This window comes from Cyprinus carpio, chromosome B17 (genome assembly GCF_018340385.1).
Source record: "Cyprinus carpio isolate SPL01 chromosome B17, ASM1834038v1, whole genome shotgun sequence".
Classification (NCBI taxonomy): Eukaryota; Metazoa; Chordata; class Actinopteri; order Cypriniformes; family Cyprinidae; genus Cyprinus; species Cyprinus carpio.
In genome coordinates this window covers 15,242,973-15,261,036 of record NC_056613.1, presented here as the reverse complement: position 1 = coordinate 15,261,036, position 18,064 = coordinate 15,242,973, and the positions used below count along the sequence as shown (strand labels likewise).

Here is an 18,064-nt window from a genome sequence, read left to right as displayed (position 1 = left end):
GAAGTGATGGTTATATTATGCTGCGTTTGAAAAGCCATTGCATTAAGTCTTTTAGGAAGCGGAGTTGGGGAGGCCCACTTTTTGAAATATGGAAGAGAAAAGAATGACATTTGCCTCTTGCTCTCTGAAACGTTCACTTCCTCTCTTCTTTCGCAGGCACTTTAAGTGGCTTGGCTCCTTTTAGCAGCTACAGTATTACCCTAACGGCGTGCACTCAGGCCGGGTGCAGAGAGAACCCGTTCGCCACCGGCTTCAGCACTCCACAAGAGGGTAAAGTCATTTAGAAGGTCCTGACTCCCACATTTCTTTGATGAATAATAAAAGTGACGAGAGGGGCTCAAATAGTGCCGAGCCATTTGCTTGAAAACTCCAAACTAATTTGATGACAAAGTGCAATGCCAGGCTGTAATTGCTCCGTCTTATTTATTTTTTTATTTCCCTGTCTCGTTCTTATTCCTGTTTTGGAGAGAGTGGTTTTAGGAACAGGGGTAAGTGCGGGATTGAACTCTTTCCCCTTTAATGACATGCATCTTTAATAGCTGTAATGCAGATTTATGGGCTTTTTAATTGCTGTTACATTGTTCATGCGAGAGCCTTGTCTTAATGTAAGGCATCTGAAAGATTAATGAAAGCTTCTTCATTTCACTCAAGCAGAGAAGTAAATCTAAAGACAGTTTGGGCTAAAAAGAATTGATTGTGGAGCCCATTTCCACCATTCTCATTCAATCCGGCGAGGCTCGCTCCTGTGGCGTGAGCGCACCGCAGCAAACATCATTCCTCTCGCTTTCTTTCAACTCTTCCGGGCTCATTCTTTATTGCCTTCACATCTGTCTGACCGCACAGGCAAGACAAAGAACCTTCTCCCTCAGTCAGTGAGGGAAAAAATGTCATGTCTATTGCCTGAGAGCCTTTTTCTTACATGAAACGGCAAGAATAAAGACAGATTAATTGTCAGCAGCAATTATTTTCTCTGTCTGATTGTAGAAATAGAGCCGGTCCCAAAATAAAATGAGCTTGTTTTTAGGCTGATATTTTCAGATTTCTCTCTTTTTGCAGTGAGTACAGAGGTTGAAAAATGTAGATAGCGTTTTAATCTAAGTTGGGCTAAATGGCCTTGTTTAAAGGATAGTATGGCATTATGGGTCATCGTGGAGTGAAAAAATCAATCTGATGTGGACTTGATTACTAACCCAAATTACAGTATTGATTCTCCATGAGGGAAAATTTTAACATTGTTTTAATATAACCTACAGAAGCAACTTCATTCTTAACTTACTCTTGATCAGAACACATTTGACCTACATTGCTCATTGAGGCAGTCTTTGTCAGTCACAAATGTTTCATTTGATTAGCGACCTGAAATAGTGCAGAACCTTAAATATATTTTTATTTTATTGTTTTCTTTAAATATTTCTAAAACACTGAACATATGAACATTAAAACATATGAAAATCTTTATTATTATTATTATTTGTTATTTGATATAAAAGCTTTTCATGTTTTAGTGTAATTTCAGACCTGATAAATGCATGATAAATTATTATATTGATGCATGATAAAGCTTTTTATTTTATTTTTCATGGTTTCCTCTACCATGGTTTATTAATATCTTATATTTAATAGCTCCAGAGGAGGTTCCTTCCCCTGCTGCAATCTCTTTCCCCAACTCTCTGTCTGTCCACTGGGACAAACCCAATGGCATCATCACCAGATACACATTCTACAAAGACAATACTGTTGTGTACCAAGGCAACATGGCCAGCTTCAATATCACAGGTAAGCAAGACTTGAAATACAAGACTTGCCTTTGCTACCTGGTATCCATTGCTTGAATGGAAAGTGTCCAGTCAGGGTCACTTATGCATTGACTTGATCTGTGACCTTTACTCATTCATTAAAGAAATGTTCTGGGTTCAGTACAAGCTAAACTATATAAACAGCATTTGTGCCATAACATTAAATACCACAGCAGAACCCTTTTTCCAGGAAATGCTCTCACTGCTTCATTTTATCCATGTTTACACATTAAATGCAAGAATTTAAAAAGAAAACAAAAATAAGAGGTTGATTAGCGTTTTAAAGACAAAAGAGCAATTTGCACCTTCCATGGGGAGTTTCTTTGAACCATCTCATACATGTTATGACGGTCATGTTGTAAGGATGAAATGCAGAGCCGGATGGAATTTGCTTATAATATCTTCAACAAAAATGTGCAAAGAGCAATTCCTGTTTCTATGTGTGCCTGGCCTTTAAAGAAAACACTTTTTTTGGTTATTTTTACCCTCTGTAGTCCATGATAAAGGTATATTAAGCCAAAAACATTTTACACAACCAGTCACATTTTTTTGTTTGGCACTGTATCATTAGGACATCTACAGTATATGCAAGTGTATCATTAAGACAGTACACAGTATATGTAAATGACCTCTCTTATGATTGTTTTTCATCTGGTGACTTTAGATAATTATTATTATTATTATTTTTATTTTTTTTGGAAATTAGTTTGCAAATAAAGTGTCTAAGGACAGAAAAAGTGTATCCTGTACAATTCACCAGTTGTGATTATAAATAAAAGAGAATAGAACAGAAATTTAAAAAAAAAAATGGAATGCAGAAGTCACAAGCTACCTTTTTATGAAAGGGAGAAGAAAAAAACATTCAGAGCACATGGTGGATGCATGGGCCAGATATGAACAAGGGGAATGGCTGTCCATGTTCCTCTTGATTTAATCAAATCCTGCAGTGAATAGGTGGAGCAGATGCTCGGCTCTAAAGAGCGTCACTTGTATTACTGTATTTCATCTTGCCAGTGGAGACAGGGCCAACAACCAGCCATTGTATGTTGTGTGTTTTCTTTTTTCTATTCCCTGTGTGCTCTTTTTGCGAGTAGCGGCACCCCCTGCTCTTGGCAGTAATGCACGAACATTGTGAGATGTTTTATTAAAAGGCTCCAATGCTCCAGCCGCCGTTTGACCCGGGGTGAGAAGCATGCCTAAATGATATGGAGCCCCCAAAAGGCCAATTTACACTCAAGACAGGTATATTCTCACTAAGATGAATCATTCAGAATGTCAGCCCCCTCCTCCCCTCACACACACTCCCACACATACTGGATTGAAAGGAATTCTTAAGCATGTATGAAATCTTGTGACTTTTACAAATACATAGTTTCCCTTATTTTCCCTTATATATTTACTTATTATAAATAGCTGTTTTAACATAACTGTTTTCATCTCAAATGTAATTTATTCTTTTGAACTCAAAGCTGAAATTTTAATGTCCTGATTTGGTGCTCAACAAAGTTCACTCAAGACATTATAGTATGCACATGTTGTTAATAATATTACTCAGTAATTAATTGTATAGTTATACTGTAACAAGGACACCTTAAAATAAAATGTAACATTTCTTAACATATTGTGTATATATTATAAAGATGTATGTGCAAATAATCAAATTTTAATAAAAACCGCAATTATCTGAGCTTAACCAGAGCATATTTCTAAAGATTTGGTATAGATTCAAGATTTTCTTATTTGAAAGAGTGATGAAAACCAAACATTTCATGGTTTCAAAATAATAATCACCTTGTTTTTCAAGTAAAAAAAAATCATGTGTTTTATAATGGTACCAACCAATCAGTGAGAGCAGGGTCTTATTCCACATCCAGATTGAAAATTACAGCTTGCCTGAGTGTAATCATTGGGGCGTCCATGTATCCGAATATCATTTTATTGTAGCACCTAACCGATGCTGATGTTGTCACGATGTGAGCTCTTTTTTCAACCTTGTCTTGTTTCTGCTGGTCCCGTACAAACCCACATAAACAAAGGTCACGCTGAAGTCAATGTCCTCAGTCCACACTCAGAGAGAAATACCTGAGCGCATATCACATTGAGTCTGTGTAAAGAGCCATAAAGCCTTCAGAGGCACCGCACTGGGGTCTCTGTTTACATCTCCTTCCTTTTGATCAGCCTGAGCTTCTCTCCTGAATGGCTAAAGATATGCCTGACTACATATGTATTACAACCCCAAGCCAAAGCAAAAAATGTACTGAAGGCTTTGAGGGCATTTCTCATAAGACACATTGTGCGGCAGCATGTTATTTTCAGTCTGCTCAGTGGGGTATCCCGTATTTATTGTGGGTCGTTGTAAAGGCAGAGGTCTGATGTGATAAGAAGCTATGGAGCGCTGCATTGCTGCGGCTGCCGTCCCCTCCTCTTCACCCCACCACGCTCCAACCCGGGGATTCCAATTTCTTTCAGGATATCTTAGCTCAGCTTCCAAACTGCCCCTGCTGGGATTTTGGAATATCACACCTTTTTTATTCCTCCTTCCTTGACAGTAAACTGCTTTCAGGCGCTTCAAGGAGAGATCCTCCTTCCCGTCAAGAGAAACCTTTGAAACGCACCGCTCTCAGGCAGTGTTTGCGACTCTGGTTTCGCAGTACAAATTACTAACAAATGATTCCAGCCATGTGGAAGCAGGGGCTGCTATGTGTGAGGAAGGGAGTGCCAGGAGCTCGCTGATCATCACAACAACATAAAAAACCCAAACATGTAAAAATACTTCAGTATGAGAGATTAGATCACATCTTTCAGCTCATATTGGAATTACATGAAGTGGTTGATCTCTGTAGGTTTGTGACCAAAACAAAGTGACAAAAATTCAGACAGCTAGAATACACATGCCATCTAAATATAATGAAATCATACTCTGTTTCGCAGGATATTTTAAAAGGACTATAAGGTTCTAATATTTTGGTAAATATTTGTTAATGTGAACCGGTGGATCGACAAGAAGCTAATGCTAATGCATTCTAAAAATCTAAACAACTAATATACTAAAACATATATAAGTTACTAAGTAATCTAATTGATTGATAATAAGTGTTTAAATTAATATGATAATTGATACTTTTGACTCATCACTTTTCTTAAAAATGGTTTAAAGGCTGAAATTTAAAATTTATCATTTTGTAAAACTTTTTATTTTGTGAAAACCTTTATCTGAACTGTAAAGGTCTCTGCACACTGAGTCCAAAATTTTTGTATGCATTTTTTCGTATTCGAAATCCTAATAATTCGTCACACACAGAAACCTTGCACACTGAGTCTGATGCGTATTAATTAATCTGTTGTGAAAAAAATTGCACTAAAAGGAGTCTTTAAGTAGTGAGGATGATTTTGTTGTTCTCTCGCTTCTTAAAAAAAGAGAAAAAGAAAGGAAATATTGGGTCCATCCAATCCTAAAATATAGAGAGTTCTCCCTCCGTGAATCACGGGCAATTCAAAGTTTACTTCTGGATGTCAGTGGCTCAGTTTGATGCTGTTGCTAGTGATACTAGAGCCACATATTTAAAAGCAGACCACCGATTTCTGTGAACTCATTGTGCAAGGATCTATATACAGTGCTCTGTGCTGCGAGACAAAGTGGATGAACTTCACAGTCGCCATTCTGGATTTTGGCTTTCTCTTGTAAGGTGGCTCTGAACTATCAAAAGACCTCTTAAAATGAATGCTACGGATTATGACGGACAATTATTTCGGAGGCAGTGTGTAAATGTGATTGACATTACGTGAGGTCGTATTTATTTTTTAACGTGCGAAGATTTCAGATGAAATTTTCGGACTCAGTGTGCAATGACCTTAAATCATTCTTTTTTTTTTACAGTCATTTTACAGTTTAATATGTTACCATAGACATTGTCCTATCTCGCTGTTGTGGTATTGTTTTTATTAGTGCAGGTTATAAAAGGGACTTAAAGGGTTACTCCATCCCAAAATGAACATTTTGTCATTAATCACTTACCCATATGTCATTCCAAACCCATAAAAGCTTAGTTCGTCTTCGCAACACAATTTAAGATATTTGGATGAAAACCAGGAGGTTTGTGACTGTCCCATTGACTGCAAAGTAAATAACATTGTCAAGGTCCAGAAAAGTATGAAAGACATCGTCAGAATAGTACATCTGCCATCAGTGGTTCAACCGTAATGTTATGAAGCAACGAGAATACTTTTTGTATGTCAAGAAAATAAAAAAAAAATGACTTTATTCAACAATTTGTCTCCTCTGTGTCTCTCCGCATCACCGTAGCGCCATTTTGGAGAATATCCGCTGGACGCAAGCAGCATATTGTGTCAGCCGTGACAAGGATACATTTTTTTTATGTGTATTTACGCTTTGATTTGAACAAAAACAGCAAATCCTTGCAGCGCGGCTGACACAGAAGAGCATAAGCTGCTTGTGTTCAGCGGTTGTTGTTGTTTTTGTTTTGTAATCTTTTTTACAGTTTTTCATAATTTTCAGGAGTAATAATGATGTTTTCTTTCCCTTGTCCAGGTGTTGGTGTATTCACTCCTCATAAATTGATGTTGAGTGCCTGTACTGAGGCAGGATGCACCAACAGTTCCCAGGTTACCCTGTTCACAGGTCAGTTGCCTCCCACATATGTAGAAGCATGTGTAGGGCATGTGTTTTAGGGCAAAGTAGTTTTTAAGCTGTTTTCCACACTCACTAGGTCCGTCCTTGGAAGGCACGCACACTAACGAGGCATGAACGGGAGTGAAGGTGGTCGTTCTCACCTTTTATATGACAATGTTTTATCAGAGAGATACGCTAATGAGGTGATGGACATTTGCTCCCTGTGAGAGGACAAAACACATCTCAGGTCTTGTTATTCTTTACCATTATACTAAAACCTGTCAAACCGTAACCCTCTGAAGATTCAATGTAACCCCTGTTTAAAAAAAAAGTCCACACCACAAAAATCTCACACTAAAGCGATTTATCTGACCAACCCGTATGTCAGATTTGAGAAGCTGTCCCTATCCACAGCGTGGGTGCATTAATCAACTGAGTGTTTTCCATATAATCATAAAGTACGCCCCTTCCGCCAGTCATGCCATTGGCTGTTTGTCCTTATTGTCTTTGCGTGTCCTCTGGCTGTAGTTGAGCAACCAGGGGAACGGAGCAATGGAGCAGGTCTTGATTTAGGGGCTAATGCTCAACTCCTGCACCCACGCTGGACCGTCTCATTGAACTATATGAAAACGCACATTCTGACCTTCTTCCGGCTTGTTTAGAATGCAGAATTTTCTCCGGCGTTTGACCCTTGCCGCTTTACTTAGTGAGAGAAGAGGGTGAAAAAAAAGAGTCCGCACAAGATTCTTCCCAGACGCTTGCACCCCAAGCCTATACCAATCTATGTGAAAGCCTTTAGAGGTTCATCTTCAGCTGCCCCGTCGCCATCACTTAAGAACTATCCGGAGAGGGCATCATGCCACACAACAACGTGAGGGGACGAGGAGAGAATAGAAGAAGAGCGAGAGAGAACTGTAAGGGAGTTAAGGGGCAATGGGGAAACTGAACTTATGTACACTTTGTTTTAGGCCAAGAGAGATGACAGAAGCGCTCCGGCGCATTTCCCATCAGAAAGAAAATGTCATCACTTTACTGAATGATCACAGGTGGGGAGAGAGCGAGAAGGAGAGGGCCACGAGGAGAATATATATTTGAGCTGTCACCTACACCATGGCAAAATCCACCACCAGTTCACTGCCATCAGAAAGTGGCGATTAAATTACTCACACCACTCCACCTTTACCGGGCCGATTCTGGAGGCCTGTAATATCTGGAGAGAGAGAGCTATCCTTTAGCATTCCCATTCATCTCAATGGCATTCGCTCAGCTGTCTCCCCGAAAGCACGCAATTTAAAATCTGCCATCTTTGCTTAACAGTGCTCAGGATGTTTTGACTAATAAACTGAGCAGTAAATATGGCAAATGATGTCATGACAGTTGTGACTGGCAGTCCCAAACCCTGTACTAGCAACTATCCTGAGCTGTGAAGTCATGTTTTTCTAAAGAATCTGGGGCTTCAAAATGAACTGGGTAATTTAAATATAATGCATTATATAATATAATGAAATAATTGCTGTTTACAAATAATATACTAAAATACATATCTTTATTTATGTACACTATTGTTCAAAAGTTTAGGTTTGAGATAAAAAAAAAAAAAAAAATTTTTATTCAGCAAGCATGCATTAAAATGGATCAAAAGTGACCGTAAACACTTTTCTAATGTTAAAAAAGTAAGAAAATAGTAACAAACAAATGTTGTTTGTTGTTGTTTTTTGTTTGTTTGTTTGTTTGCTTGCTTGCTTGCTTTTTTCTGTTTCTATTCTTCAAAGAATCCTGAAAAAGGATATTAGTGCTAATATTTCCACCAAAATATTACACAGCACAACTGTTTTCTACATAGATAATAATAAATATTTGAATACTTAGTTGATTAATGAGGTTCATTAATTGTTTAATTAATTAGAATGATTTCAGATTGACACTCAGCTTAACCATCACAGGAATAAATTACACTTTAGAATATATTAAAATAGAAAACATTTATTTTAAATTGTAAAATTTTCACAATATTACTGGTTTTACTGTATTTTTAATAAATGAATGCGGCCTTGGTTCTTTCAAAATCATTAACAATCCTGTCTACCCCTATATTTTATTCATTTATTTATTTATTTTTTAATTTTAGTAAATATATCTCATCCGAATACTTTTAAATAGTTTTCAGTGGAGAAAGATGGGTTATTTGTCACAGTGTAGTAAAAGCATCTTCCGGCAGGGGTTGATGGGGGCCGAGCTAACCAGCAAAACCTTGACCCCTTGGATCCACAACATTCCCTCTCTCTCTCGTCTTCTGCAGTGTAGCAGCCCACCTCAACAGCTTTCATTCAATTATGCTCATTTCAGGCACTGAAGAAGGAAAAAAATACAAGCCCTTTCTTTTTATTCTCCTGCTACCTCTGTATTAATGGCAGTGGAGAGCTTGTGATGTCTGTAAGCCATTTACTAAAAAGATGTATATGACCCAATTTGTCTCATCACCGATTTTCATAACTTCATTATGTATCTGCTCTATCCTGACGGCAGCGCCTCAGAGGGAAACTCACCTTATTTATTGTCTTCATCCGCCAAGAGGGGGAAATGGTTATTGCTTTATTTCCATTGGATATTTCAATTTGAATAGGACGAGAAGCTGCAATGATGATAGAGGAAGAATGAGAGCAAGAGAGAGAGAGAGGTTGGGGGAGAGAGAGAAAGGCAGCATTGTAATTTGACATTACAGATGATATCTCTCTCCCTCTCTCTTTTTTTCTCTCAGGGTCTAATTGTGGATACAGTGCCTTTGAAAGGTATTGCCTTGTTAGCAGAATCGTAATAGGAGAGGGTGAAGGATCATATGTGTTCAATACTCTTTTGTTGTGTTGCGATTTGCCTGTGAGAAAGGTTGCGAGGCCCCGGACTGCAGGATATGCACAAATAGAATATCAGCAGAAACACGCTGCGTGAAAGTGTACAGCAGCACCTTGAATAAATGTGAATAATGCTCTCAGTAAGACGTTAACTTCTCACTACCTTTACAGTGATGTTCAAAAGAAGAGTTTATTTTAAAACCAAAATTAACCAAACTTAATGAAATACACAGAAACCATGTAATGATGTGTATTTTTTTGCATTATGCCCACAGTTTGCTCAAAAATAATGTTTGCTTTGTTCAAGTATTATAATTGATTAAAATGCCACATTATTAATACTATATACAACTGCTTATCAATTATGCAATGAAATGTCTTAATGGCCGTTGTCATTTGCCATTTAAAATGCAATTAAATTTATGCCTAAACGAAATGAATCACAATAATGAATAAGGTCACCTGCGGGTGTGTTTGCTCCGTGTGGACCAGGAGGCCCTTGTGAGCTTCGTACTAAATTAAGGAAACAAAGAGGGTCGGAGAAACATCAGGTCAAACTCATTGCACTTAGACGCTTGATGATTCCTCTCATTACACAGGAGGTTACTGTCCTATTTCCCTCTTAAAACAACAAAGATGATTTAAGCTCATGTCTCAGTCTTGACACCTTTACCTTCAACAGGGACATTGTCTCCTCTAGACACTCAACTCTTCATTTGAGGATTAAGACAGATGTGCCACTCAATTCTGACAGAGATATAAGGGTCACTTTACAAAATGGGTGCTATTTGTGTTCCTCATACACATGCGAAAAAAAATTGTCATAACAATAAACACTTTGACTGTGTATATATAGGGATTTTACTCAAAACACCAATGCAAATCAAGTAACGTAAATTTAATTTGTCCTTGTTGTTTTTTCTTTTTGTTGGGTCTGTCTTTGTCTTGTGTTTCTAGTTTTAATTTATATATGAATTAATGTGAAATATATAGATATAAAATGCTAGTATATTGTTTTTATTTTTTCTGTTTGTTTAGATTTTAGTTTGCAATTTGTTATTTAAAAGTTTAAAGCTGACAATAGGTTGTTGCCGTCCTACTAACTTTTCCATTTTTTTTCCACTTTAAAGTAATATAAAGTAAACTAAAATGTAAAAATAAGTAAATAAATGAAGATGTAATCATCTTTTTCTAGAAGTGAACTCCTCAAAATTAAATTAAATTAAATTAAATTAAATTAAATTAAATTAAATTAAATTAAATTAAATTAAATTAAATTAAATTAATAATTGTCTCTTTTTTACGACTACTTTCATAAACCGCTAATTGAAAAGTAGATTTTTGTAAAAATATCTGTCAGCCCTGTTACCTAATAGAAGAGTATTTACAAAATTTGAATAATCTCCAAATCAGAAAATGCATCTGAAACAATCAGACATGAACAACAAAACACACACAAAGATGAAGAACTCTTTCTTTTTAAGTTTGTCTTTTCTCCACTCAGTCGTCCTGTGTGATTCTTTCTTTCAGATAGATCCCTCAGTAGATAGCATTGTCCTCTGTTCTAAATTTAGCCATTAGAAAGTCAAGCTAGAAAGTGAAACTCTCACCCACCAGGCTTTCCTATTTCTGTCCACACATCCTCTGAAAGAGTTATCATGATGAGGCTTATTAGACTCTGTCCGGGTTCTGGGTGGTCCACTGGTTTACCTGCGACTGCTGTTGCTGCTGGGCCTACATGCAGCTCTCAAAGGGGAAGTACAGGGGTCATGTGACAGGATATCAGACTCAGTGTTTTGTCTCTGGTGTTCTTCAGGTGGGCTGCTCCAATGGAGGTGAACGGCCTGCTGGAGTTCTACACGCTGTACCAGTCTGCCTTAGGAGGAGAGCCGGCCGTCATCAATAACAGCTCTGAGCTTTTTGAGGATTATACAGTGCGGAACCTCGTCCCTGGATCAACCTACCTGTTTCAGATAGCAGTGTGTTCCTGCTTACTCTTTCACCATACACACATCTAAATGAGAGAAGCAGAATATTATGTCATTGTGACTTTCAGTTAATCTTGTCAATTTATTAGAATGAGGCTTTAAATAGGCATATTGAATTTTGTATAAAATGAACATTGTTTGTCATTTCAGCACACAAACTTTAAACTTCCATTACTCACTGATTCAGACCTTTAAACATATCATACCAAAGACTTTCATTTTATTTTTCTATTACTTTTTTATTAATTTATTTTAGAAACTCATATTATTTAAATGTTATTTAAATATCATTTTGAAAATCGTATAAAAACATTTTGAAAAAGTTATTAATATATTATTTATATGCCAAAGAGACTAATAATATATATTTTTTATTATTATTATTTATTATTTATCATCTTATATCACCTTTTATTTAGTTTTAATTATTATTTTATACTCTACCTCAATGTGGTTCTGCTATATTTTTCAGTTTGTCTGTTTAATTAATAAATTATATAAAATTATTGCACAATATAAGTCATTTAGAAGTAGGCTACCTTTTCCATATTTCCTGTGCTTATTTTTGAAAAAAAAAAAAAATGCTGGGTATATAATTCTTTAAAAAAAGTAATTTTAAATGGGAAAATGTGTTCAAATATAGACATAAAACTTTCTTACTGCCTGTTGCTTATTATTTACACTGATTTGGACATATAGCAAGAAAATCAGCTTTGTAAATGTAATAATCATTTAAATTATTAGAGAATATAAAAATTATTTTGCTTGTGTATTTATGTAGTATTTAGTATTAATACTAGCAAGGCTAGTTTAATTTTTTTCACATTTTTTAGGGCTGGTTTTAAGGGAATATCTCAGAATTCACCTTGATAAATGTGCTAAATGGAGCTGAGAGTACTACAGTCTTCTAATTCATCATCTAATTAACCAAATAAAAAAATACACTTGCAAGGAAGAGAGAACTATTGCAGAGCTGTTTTCATTTTAAAGCTTGTTTATGTTTTATGTTAGACTGATGATGCCACTTAAAGTTTGTCTTGTGGCCTTCAGGCTTGCACAGGAGGTGGATGTACCCTCAGTGACCCCAGCGTCGCCCACACTGAGGAGAGTTCACCGGAGGAAGTGCCTGCCCCCAACATCCTGTCACTCTCCCCACATTCCCTCAATGTGTCCTGGACCCCCCCTCGCAAGCCCAACGGTGAGTGGGGTTAAAACTAGTGCCCGGCAAAGGTGAATTCATATTCCAAATGGCCGTTTAGTTAAGGGTGCTTCATGCTTAATGATGGGTTAGCACATAGAGAAGGGGACAGGAAAAGAGGAGCACTTTGTGTGGCGGTGTGACTAGGAGCATGTGAGAGAGCGAGAGAGAGCGAAACAGAGGAAAGGAGGGTGCTTCGTTTTAAGTGGATGAAAAGTGCTCCCTTTTGACTGATGCTGTGAACTGCAGCTTTAGCAGCGGCTGGCAGGGGCGCAGCAGCAGGTTCATTCACTCAGCCTGAGCACCGGATGGGGTCACCACTGTGGCCCCTGTGTTTGAGAGCAGATGCAGATTAGGAGAAGTGCTTCTGGAATTCAGTCCTTCATTTTTTGCATTTTGGTGAACATTAATTGCCATGCAATTAACATCTACTGTATTTATAAGTATTAAGTAAGTGTGTAGTTATAAGAATTTATATAAATTAGGTTGCTTTATGTAAAGAAAAACATTAGTTTACATAGTACAAAAAATATTAAATAAATTATTTACTATTTTTTGTTTATTCATCAAGGGTCATTTAGTGAACAAAAACTTTGATTGATAGATAGATTAATAAAACTATTAATACAATTATTAAAAATTATTGCCTATTGCCTAAATAACTATACTTAATTCCAAATAAATTGTACAATAAATGATAAATGTTATAATAAATACTCCTGTAATTAATATATTATATTATATTGTATTGTATTGTATGGTATGGTATGGTATGGTATTGTATTGTATTGTATTGTATTGTATTGTATTGTATTGTATTGTATTGTATTGTATTATATTATATTATATTATATTATATTATATTATATTATATTATATTATATTATATTATATTGTATTGTATTGTATTATATTATATTATATTGTATTATAATGAAACATGATTAAGTAAGGTATAACTGATTGAACACTGCAGATTACGGAGTTAAATTGTTTATTTAATTAAAAATAATCTTTTACATTGTATATTTTGAGGAATTTTCAAAGCTTTCGACATTTTCAAGTACTGGATTAAAAAATGTATTATGCTTTAAATAAAAGCTTGATCTTGTCTGAATATTAAATGCTAAATGTTAAAATAAACATTTTAATGGCATGCTATTTTTTTAAAACATTAATATTAATGTGCACTAAATTAATTACACAATCTGAAAAGTATGGATCAAATCTCCTTTTAGCAATGATTATAGAAAACACACAGCTTTTATTATTTAATGTATTTTCCATCTTAAGGCCTACTCAGTGTATTATTATAAAATTGTTACAAATTAAAATGTAAATAAATGCACAAATATTAAGCATTTATTTCAGATATTATAATACATTAAATAAATATATTTGTGCATATTTAGGCTTATTTAAAGCTCAGTGTAATTGTTCATATTATTTCACTGTGCACTGGGCCAGACTGAGTTGTCCTTCTTGAACCTTTTAACTGACTGGTCCATCTTGAGGGGTGTGTCCCGTGAGCAGCTATAAAGAGAGCAGGAGCAGTATACGGTTGTGTTTACATGTTTTACAGCACTCTTTCCCTAATGGTTGGCTTTAACAGAGGGCTTTAAACAAAATGGCCAGTTTACATCAGGGCATGTGAGGAAATCAGTGGAGCAAACAGTATTTGGGTATAAAAACGTGTCTTGGAATAAGGGTTCGTGATGGAGGGAGAATTTTAGCCTTCATAGCAGAAGTACAGTGAATGCCACGTGTTCTTTTTGATTTTTAGATATTAATGACTTTCTTTCTATTTTATTTTGGTTGATGTTTAGGTTATGTGCTTAAAGTTGATGTATGTTTGACTGTAAGTCAAATAATACCATAAGAAAATAATACCAATTAAAATAATAAAATAATACCAATTATTTTGGTACTTTAGGGACATCTGTTGCATTCTCGATTATGCGAGAGGTTTACATGTCTAGCACAACCTGAATTTCCATGTACGCAATCACATAGCTAATGCCCATATGCCAAATGTGTATTAATTTCCTCCTCACAGGTGTGATTAGCAGTTATGGTCTTTGGATGGATGGCATTCTGGTGCAGAATTTGTTCCTTATGGGCTTCGAGGTCGGTGATCTGTCCCCATGGAGCCTCCACAGCTTCCGTGTGCAGGCCTGCACGGCTCAGGGCTGCGCTCTGGGGCCCCTGGTGAGAGTCCACCACATTTACATTATGTTAATGCCTCCTCTGCGTGTCAGATGGCAGCTCAACATCATAAAGGTGATCGATTCACTCTGTTCAATAAAGCACCTTCTGCTCACGCTTGACATTTGGTATAAATGCCACTCTGGGCTGGTTACTGCTTTGATGGGCCATATTTGGGCATTTTTCCAATATGTGTGCAATATTTAGTCAAATGGCCAGTTCTGCAGACACAGCAAAAGTTGGAGCAAGCAGCGAGAGGTTGAGTGGCTGTGGTGTCAGGGTAAGAAGTACCCGATCATTTAGTGGACAGATGGTGGGGGAAAAAAGTGCAGGCTGTGAATTTTTATTTATTTAAAATGTTTTGATTTGTTTTGTTTTTTCTTAAAATAATACCTCTTAATGCTGTCTCAAAGTATAGATTTTAAGTGAGTTTAATATAAAATTTCAGTTTAGATAGTGTGAATTGTGGCTTCAACCTGCACTACTATTTAAGTTATGGGTCAAGATTTTTTGTTTATTAAGGCTGAACTTGATCAAATGTACAGTTAAAAAAAAAAAAAAAATCTTTTATGATCACAAAAGTAAAATATTATTAACATTTAAAATAAACTTTTTCAATTTTTTTTAGGATTATGTTGAGAAATATAAAGTTAATTTTAAAAAATGTTTTTTGTAACAATGTGAAAGTCTTTGCTGTTACTTTTGTTCAATTTAATGTGTCTTTGCTGAATAAAATTAATTTAATTTAAACAACAACAAAAAATGTTACTGATCCCAAACCTCTGAACAGTTTATTTTACTAGAGTAATGTGATTTTTTTCAAGTAAATTACAATAATTAACAAAACCCTTTTGGTTTTTTTGTTTGTTTGTTTTGTTTCACATGGACTATTGTCAGTAGAAAAACAAAATTATTTCATACAGAGATCTAATTATTACGTTTTGATTAAACAAAGACAAACTATATTTGACTTACATGCTCTGATGAATAGAAAGTAAATAGGGTCACTTCATAATAATGCATTTCATAGATATGATATATGTACTAAATTTACTTAAATGTGTATAATATAAAGTTTTGTTGCTTTATATTGCTATGCTGCTAATCTTAAGGTTCAAGTGTTGTGTGTGTGTGTGTGTGTGTGTGTGTGTGTGTGTGTGTGTGTGTGTGTGTGTGTGTGTGTGTGTGTGTGAGAGAGAGAGAGAGAGAGACTCAGTATTGCATGTGTGAATGGTTCTGTTCTGGACATCAGTGCTTAATTTCGTTTCAGCTCATGTGTCATGTTTTGGGATGACAATAAAAATCATTGAAATACTTAAAACATCCTTGAATCCTTTAGATTTCATGCTGACTTTGAGTAAACCTAAATGCTTAATTCTACTTTTAAGCAGACATGACCTTTCTTTCTGTTGTCAGGTGGAAGGCAGGACTTCAGAGATGCTTCCCGATGGTCACATGACCCTGTATGTCCTCAGAGAAACTCCACATTCAGCGCAAGCCAAGTGGGAGGCCCCAGCTAAACCCAACGGCAACCTGACCTACACAGTTCTCTTCACCGGGCCAGGTAAATCAAACTTAACTGCTTCCCTTCACCCCTTCACATCCCCCCTCAGTTCCTTCGAGTAAACGCAACACTGCCTCCCTGCATGCTGCCTCTGCTGCTTGTATTGACTTTCACCTTTTTCCCTTTGTTTGTTTACAAACAAAAATGCTGAAAGGTCAGCGAACCTTAGCACACCCTGCTTGCGTGGTAATGGGCTTAAATGAATTGTTGTCTGCCTCCATTTTGCTCAGGCTGGCTGCTGGGTGCTATCGCGGGCCAGAAGGGCTGCAGGAGGACACCCGTGATCTTCTCCTCTCGTTCTTCACAGGATGAGAACGGACAGGTTTGTTAAAAAGCGTAATGACACGCTGAAAAGGAATCTCCCACTGCTTGCCGCCCTGATCTCTGCTGGAGCTTCCCCTATGCTGGTTAGAGGATAAATGTTTGCCGTAATGAGAGGGTGAGGGTGCAAACACACTCTTTGTGAATCTGTGAAGCTCATGAATCACTTAGGTTTCTATGAAATATTAAGCAGCACAACTGTTTTCTTCATAGATAATAACAAGGAATATTTCTTGATCATGAAATCTCAGGATATTGGAATGATTTCTAAAAGATAATGTGACGCTGAAGACTGGAGTAATGTTTGCTTAAAATTCAGTTTCCCTATCACTGGAATAAATTACATTTTAACATATTCAAAAAATTCAATCATAGTAGTATTTCACAGTATTACTGTTTTTTGTTGTTGTTGTTGTTTGTTGTTTTTTTGTTTTTTTATCGAATAAGTGCAGAGTTCATTTAAAAACATTTTTAAAAATCATACTAACTACATACTTTTGAATGGCAGTGTATATAAAAAGAGCACCTTTTTCCTTTATTGCTCCATAGGGCTGATTTGATCTATTTTTAAGATTCAATTTGCATTCATATACTGTCAGTATGTGAATGAATTGAGTGTAATGCTGAACCCTGTGTCCCCTGTTCTTTCTTTCACATATCCTGCTGGTAGGCATCCAAAACTCTGTGTATTCCTGGTCAAAGTCCAGCCAGTCTCAGATGAAAAGACTGACCTGCACCTCTATGTGTCAGCACTTCTTTTTGTCTGCCAGGCCAATAGAATAGATTGTCTCTCTCCATTAATCAAGAGTTCATCTGTACAGCTTACAGATTCTACACATTTAATCCTGCCAACAGACCTGTGTGTGTGTGTGTGTGTGTGTGTGTGTGTGTGTGTGTGTGTGTGTGTGTTACAGTATGTGTGTTTCACTATAGCCTACTGAAATGAATACATTGACATTTTTATACCGCATAATCATCCACCATCAGCAAATTATAACCCATAATGTGCTTGTTTGTGAAAAAAAAAAAAAACAGAGGTTGATTCTCAGACCGCCATATTACTCCGTCAGCGTCTAATTAAGCTGAGCTCACCTGATCGTTAATATTTGCGAGAGATCACTTACAAAGCAATCAGCCGGCCGCTTTGATGGACGCAGGCCTTACTGTGTATACACTTCTGCTGTTAGTATGGATAAATAAGAATCAAATTTGTCAGCTGTTGTTTTTTTTTTTTCTTTGCGTCATTGACTTATATACTGCTGAATATGTAACTTAATATACCAGCCGTTTGCTACTCCCAGGTTGAAGGTTAATGTATTATTATGATGAATATTTCTATTGAATTAAATTAAATTTTTATTTAAACTCATTGTGAGTTCACAGTGGTTTAGAACTGATTAAGACAATTGTGTTTTTCGATATGATTTTTTGTTTGTTTGTTCGTTTATTTGTTTGTTTTGATGAAAATGAAAATTTTGTCATCGTTTACTCACCCTCATGTCGTTTCAAACCT

At 36.2% G+C, this 18,064-nt stretch overlaps 1 protein-coding gene across 1 annotated transcript in view; it reads left to right on the top strand.

Annotated features, from left to right (window-relative positions):
* ush2a (Usher syndrome 2A (autosomal recessive, mild)) overlaps nucleotides 1-18,064 on the top strand; it is a 205,714-nt gene that overhangs the window by 88,102 nt on the left and 99,548 nt on the right. Inside the window, 7 exon segments of the mRNA XM_042743112.1 lie at nucleotides 157-270; nucleotides 1,624-1,776; nucleotides 6,346-6,478; nucleotides 11,062-11,254; nucleotides 12,314-12,461; nucleotides 14,518-14,669; nucleotides 16,083-16,230. Of these exon segments, the coding sequence (XP_042599046.1) occupies nucleotides 157-270; nucleotides 1,624-1,776; nucleotides 6,346-6,478; nucleotides 11,062-11,254; nucleotides 12,314-12,461; nucleotides 14,518-14,669; nucleotides 16,083-16,230 (1,041 nt within the window).